The 6000-nt window shown below is 43.9% G+C and overlaps 1 protein-coding gene across 2 annotated transcripts in view; it reads right to left on the reverse strand.

Annotated features, from left to right (window-relative positions):
* The window catches only part of REXO2 (RNA exonuclease 2), a 29614-nt gene extending 27176 nt beyond the window's left edge, over positions 1 to 2438 (reverse strand). For both annotated transcript variants that reach the window (XR_004033549.1, XM_003253169.3), the window contains exons 1-2: positions 2149 to 2438; positions 1086 to 1169 (exon numbers count right to left, since the gene is read on the reverse strand). Coding sequence is in view for 1 of the 2 variants with exons in the window: in XM_003253169.3 (XP_003253217.1) it covers positions 1086 to 1169; positions 2149 to 2295 (231 nt within the window). In the remaining variant the exon portion in view is untranslated. The remainder of the gene's footprint in view (positions 1 to 1085; positions 1170 to 2148) is intronic.
* Positions 2439 to 6000: the final 3562 nt, after the last annotated feature.

A 6000-nucleotide genomic window follows, 5' to 3' on the forward strand; every position in this document is an offset into this window, starting at 1 on the left:
GCTGATATGTGGGGAGGATAACCCTGGTACTCCACAAACGCAGTCATTCATCTAGAAATACGTCCTCACCTCTTTTACCTACACAGCAAAACAAACAAAAGTGTTAACTGCAGATTTACGAAATTTATCCAGTGCCAGTAACGTATCAATGCTACCCTCTAGGAACTTATTTTAACAAGACTCTCTTTTCCACGAATATCCCTACTTTATTCCTATTCTAGAGTTTCTGGCTGTGAATACTGCTGACAGTATAAAACAGAATTATTCAGGGTCAGGGATTTCACCCCCTACCAGATGGTGTCACATCCTTATTAAATGTTTCATGAGTGGTTGAAATGCAGCAGGTGTGTTTTATTTGTTTTGCTAAATGTTTCAGTTGGAAGTAGCACGCAAAAACCTTAATCATGCCCAATCTGTCAACAAGAGAACACTTTACGGGTGTGCATTAACAGAAATTCTAAAATCTTAATACTGATCTAGAAGAATCACACGTCCCAGTTGAAAACGCAGAACTGTAAATATGGAGTCAAGTTAAAGTCAAGGTTATGATATAAAGACGCAAACATTGGCACGAGTCACCAAATCTGATGGGAGGACAGCTGGCTGTTCTACTTGTTAGAAGCACCTTACTGAGACAGCCTGAGTTGAACTATTGGCTCCCCCAATAAATAGCCACTGGGGCCTCAGACAAATTACCCAACATCTCTATGCTCAAGCGTCCTCATCTATCAAATGAGCATTCTAACAATAACTAACTTATAGTTGCTGTGAGAACTAAGAACAAAGACATATAAAGCACACAGAAACTGTACTTGGCATACAGTAAGCTCTCAGTAAATGACAGAATTTATGTTTCTGTAAATTTCTGGCATGGTTAATTAAAAAATAATGTTTAATTTTTAATTAATTTTTCACTAGGCTGTGAGATGGATTACTTTGGTTCTAGTACCACCATGACCTAGCACATTACCTTAACCCATATAGACCTCAACTTTCTTATTTTTTAAATAAAGAAGCTGCAAAAATGATGGTTGTATTTCCAGTGCCCTTTAAAAAGTATGACTGTATTACTTGGCATCACGTACTTCAGCCAAAATGTTGAGATCAGAGTCAGTTATCAGACAGGCCATCTCAATAATCTGGTCCTTCTCAATGTCCAATCCTGTCATCTGCAATTAAAAATAAATATATAACACACACAAAGCCATCATTCTGGCCTCCTTTATCCAAGTTTATTTAACAAGAATTCCCTCAAACATAGTCAGCTTGTAATCCATAGCCGAAACAGAAGAGAAGAATGCTCCTCGGGCAACTACTGAAGGTACCAAACACGAGTCCTCATTTATTCAACAAACATTTACCAAGGGCCTGCTATTTGTCAAACACTGAGATTCTACTCCGGGACAGATGCAAAGTAAGTAAAACTGAGTGCTGACATCACTCAATTTTGGAAGAGTTGGGTAACTACCACCACCACGTCTCTGCAGAGTTTACAAAGTTTTCACATTAATTACACCACCTGATCTTCACAATCTAATGGAAAAACTACTGTTATTATCCTCACTTCATATAAACTGAGGCTCAACGGAGGGAGGAGCCCTTGTTTCGGGCATGGAAAGCCTGAAGCGATAGGAACTGGGTTCAGGTCCCAACTCAGACTCTCACTAACAGCACGACCTTAAATGAGTTGAATCCTTTCTGTGGGCCTCAATGTTCTCACTTATGGAATGAGGGGTAAGGCTGAGTCATCTCCGGAGTCCCGTCTGCCTCTAACGACCTAGGGTCCTTTAAGGATTTAGTTGGGGGAGGCTGGGAACAGAGCCGCTGCCCCCGCCCTCACTCCAGTGACCCAAGCCCAGAGACGCCAGAGCGTTAGGAAAAGTCCACATCTGGGCGGAGGGGTAGGGAGGAGAGGAAGCCACACGGAGGACTCCTCCCTTGTGGAAAGAAGCCCTACAGCGCAGCACGGCGCCCAACACCCGCAGGACTCCTGCCTCCGGACTTGCCCTGCACCGCCCCTGACCGGCCGCGCTCACCTGCCACACCTGGGACCCAGACCCCCGCCGCTCTCCCAGGACGGGCTCGGCTCCTCGGTTCCACGCGCGAAATCTCACTCGCCTCCCCAAGCCCCCCGACGACCTCACTCACCTCCAGGTCAACCCAGACCATCCGCTGAGCCATGCTCTCCCCTGCCGCCATGGCTGCGCCACCTTCGCGGACACCTCGCGCCCCGAACCGTCCGCGACTCCCACCTACACCCCGCAACAGCCTGGAGCCCAGGGAGCCGCCTAGCATCACCCAGGACCAGCAGCCACGGCCCCAGTCGCGCAGCCGGCGCTGGCGCAGGCGCAATAGTCGCTAAACGTCGCAAACCCGCGGGGAGGCGCACGAGCTGAAACCACACGTCCCAGCTTGCGGTGCGCCGGTTCGCCCTCAACAGCCTGGCTTGGCTGCCGAAGGGAATGATGGGACTTAGAGTCTCACCTGCGGTTGCGACCGGATACCCCACCCCCGCCACGTGTTTTTCGGGTGTTACTGGACGCGCTTGTTTTTCACTGCTAAGTTTGTTTGCTTCCAGGAGTTATTTCCTGAGTTTTGGTTAGCTGTAACCGCGCAGTTAAAAAAGAACTCTTAACTTTAGTTGGTTGGAAAAGATCTGATTATCTATGTATGACATTTTTTTCATGTATCTCTTTCCTTCTTTGCATTTCTTTTTCTTTTTTTACTTACCTGCCCCTCTATTCCACAAACTGGATATTTTCCTCATTTATTTGGGACCAAGAGGCAGTGTGCTTTTGGGGGCCAGAAGGCCATTAACATTATCATCAAATCATTTAGAAATATTTAAATAAGATCTTGTCTGACAAATAATTTAGTACGTATTAGGTGTTCAGTCAAAGTTAGTTACCTTCCTTCATTTTCTTAGGGAAAGGGGTCCAGATCCAGACCCAAAGAGTGGGTTCTTGGACCTCCTGCAAGAAAGGATTCAGGGCGAGTCCATAAAGTGAAAGCAAGTTTATTAAAAGTAAAGAAATAAAAGAATGCCTACTCCGTAGGCAGATCAGGGGCATGGGCGACTGAGTATACTTACAGTTATTTCTTGATTATATGCTAAACAAGGGGTGGATTATTCATAAGTTCTCTGGGAAAGGGGTGGACAATTCCGGGAACTGAGGGTTCCTCCGCTTTTAGATCATATAGGGTAACTTCCTAAGGTTGCCATGGCATCTGTGAACTGACATGGCGCTGGTGGGAGTGTCTTTTAGCATGCTAATGTATTATAATTAGTGTGTAATGAGTAGTGAGGATGAGAGGTCACTTTGTCATCTTGGTTTTAGTGGTATTTGGCCAGCTTCTTTACAGCACCCTGTTTTATCAGCAAGGTCTTTGTGACTTGTATCTTATGCTGACCTATCTCTTCCTAGCACTTAGAATGCCTAATCTCCTGGGAATGCAGCCCCGTAGGTCTCGGTGTTATTTTACCCAGCCCCTAATCAAGATAGGGTTACTCTTCAAATGCCTCTGACAATTTGGCCAAGGATTACCCCTTATTCCTTATGAAACGCGGCCTGCATCTCAGTTCAGCTATTAGGTGACTGCATGATGACAACTTGCTACTCTGTTCTTAAAAGTTCTCGAAGTTAAATTTCGTCCTCCTATAACAAATCTATGCAGCAAACTAACTTAAAATGAACTAAAACAATTCTGCCTGCTCTGCCATCTGCTTTGGCTTTGATCCAGCTGTCTTTAATCTCCTGCAATGACAGCTATAACGTCCATCATTTCTAGGAGTCCAGGTGGCCAGCATCAGGACCTTTAGGCCCTGGAGTGTCAAATTTTGTGAGTCTCTTAAATCTTGGCTATTCAGTAACAAATTTGTGGCAGAGTGCCACTTTGCCACAAATATCAATCTCGGCTTTGAATTATAAACTCTGTGTATTTTTCTGAAAGCCATATTGGTACTCATTACAGAGCTTGTGGTCCATGCTAACTGGTGAGCTGGTTTTATGAGAGAGAAACTTTGTTGCCTAATTGGAGCTTTAAGGAAAGTGTAAGGTACTGGATTTCACCTTCTACTGATTTTGTGTACCCAACCCACCACCTGCAAGGGCCTAGAGAAACTCTGAAGGGTCATCAAAAGGTATGCACAGATTATACACATAAAGACTTACTGTGCCCAATGCGTATATATTTTACCTGCATTGCCTGATGTCACATTGTTTTGCTATACCTTTTTACTCATTTGTAGCCTACTTTATAAAAAATGGTCCGCATTTCTTCTTTCGTTTTTTCTTAGCTTTAAACCTCATTCATAGAAAGTAGAGTCAGTTGACGCCGGGCACGGTGACTCACACCCATAATCCCAGAACTTTGGGAGGCCAAAGCGGATGGATCACGAGGTCAGGAGTTCAAGATTAGCCTGGCCAACATACTGAAACCCCGTCTCTACTAAAAATACAAAAATCAGCTGGGCGTGGTGGCGCACGCCTGTAGTCCCAGCTGCTCGGGAGGCTGAGGCAGGAGAATCACTTGAACCCAGGAGGCAGAGGTTGCAGTGAGCTGAGATTGCACCACTGCACTCCAGCCTGGGCAACAGAGCAAGACTCTGTCTCAAAAAAAAAAAAAAAAAAAAAAAAGTAGAGTCAGTTGAAGTACAGAAAACTTATCATTGGGCTTTTTATTATCTTCTTAAAGTATTATGTATTTAAAATTTTAAAGAACACCATTTTTTTCAACTTTACTACTGGAATAATGTTTCTAACACAACATAGCTAAGGACACACAAACCCTTCCCTCTTTTGAGAGATAACTACTTCTTTTTTACATATTTTTTAATTTTTATTTTTTTAATTGTGATAAAATATAGATAATATAAAAATTTACAATTTTAGCTATTTTCCATATAAAGTAGGGGTCTCCAACCCCTGGGCTGCAGATCGGTGCAGACTGATACCAGTCTGTGTCATATTAAGAACGGGGCTGCTCTGCCAGAGGTGAGGGGCAGGGTAGCAAGTATTACCACCTGAGCCCCGCCTCCAGTCAGATCAGCAGTGGCATTCGATTCTCATAGGAGCACAAACCTTGTGTTGTGAACTGTGCATGCGAGGCATCTAGGTTGCGTGCTCCTTATGAGAATCTAACTAATGCTTGATGATCTGAGGTGGGACAGTTTCATACTGAAACCATTACTCCCCCACCCCCATCCATGGAATAATTATCTTTCATGAAACCGGTCCCTGGTGCCAAAAAGATTGGGGACCACTGGTATAAAGCATGGTGGCATTAAGTACATTCACATTGTCGTGCAACCATCACCACCATTTATCTCCAGAACTTTTTCATCTTCCCAACTGAAACTCCATCCCATTAAACATTAACTCCCGTCTCCACCCAACCACTACTCCCAGCCCCTGGCAACCACCATTCTACTTTTTGTCTCTAAGAATTTGACTACTCTATGTACCTCTTACAAGTAGACTTACGCAGTATTTGTCTTTTCATATCCGGCTTATTTCACTTACTGTCATCTCCTCAAAGTTCATCCATGTTGTAGCATGGGTCGGAATGTTCCTCCTTTTTCAAGCTGAATAATATTTCATTGTATGTATGGATCACATTTTGTATCCATTAATCCATTAATGGACACTCTTGTTGCTTCCACCCCGTGGCTATTGTGAATATTTACATGGTTTTTAATTTTTATTTTTATTTTTTATTTTATTTTTGAGAAAGAGTCTCACTCTGTCATCCAGGCTGGAGTTCAAGTGATCCTCCCACCTCAGCCTCCCAAGTAGCTGAGACTATAGGCACAGACCACCACACTGGGCTAATTTTTGTATTTTTTGTAGAGATGAGGTTTTACCATGTCGCTCTGGCTGTCTCGAACTCCTGGGCCCAAGCAATCCACCCATCTCAGCCTCCCAAAGTTCTGGGATTACAGGCATCAGTCACTGCACCCAGCCCTAATTTTATTTTTTATTTTTATTATTATTATTGCTC

Source organism: Nomascus leucogenys, chromosome 15, assembly GCF_006542625.1.
Source record: "Nomascus leucogenys isolate Asia chromosome 15, Asia_NLE_v1, whole genome shotgun sequence".
Classification (NCBI taxonomy): domain Eukaryota; kingdom Metazoa; phylum Chordata; class Mammalia; order Primates; family Hylobatidae; genus Nomascus; species Nomascus leucogenys.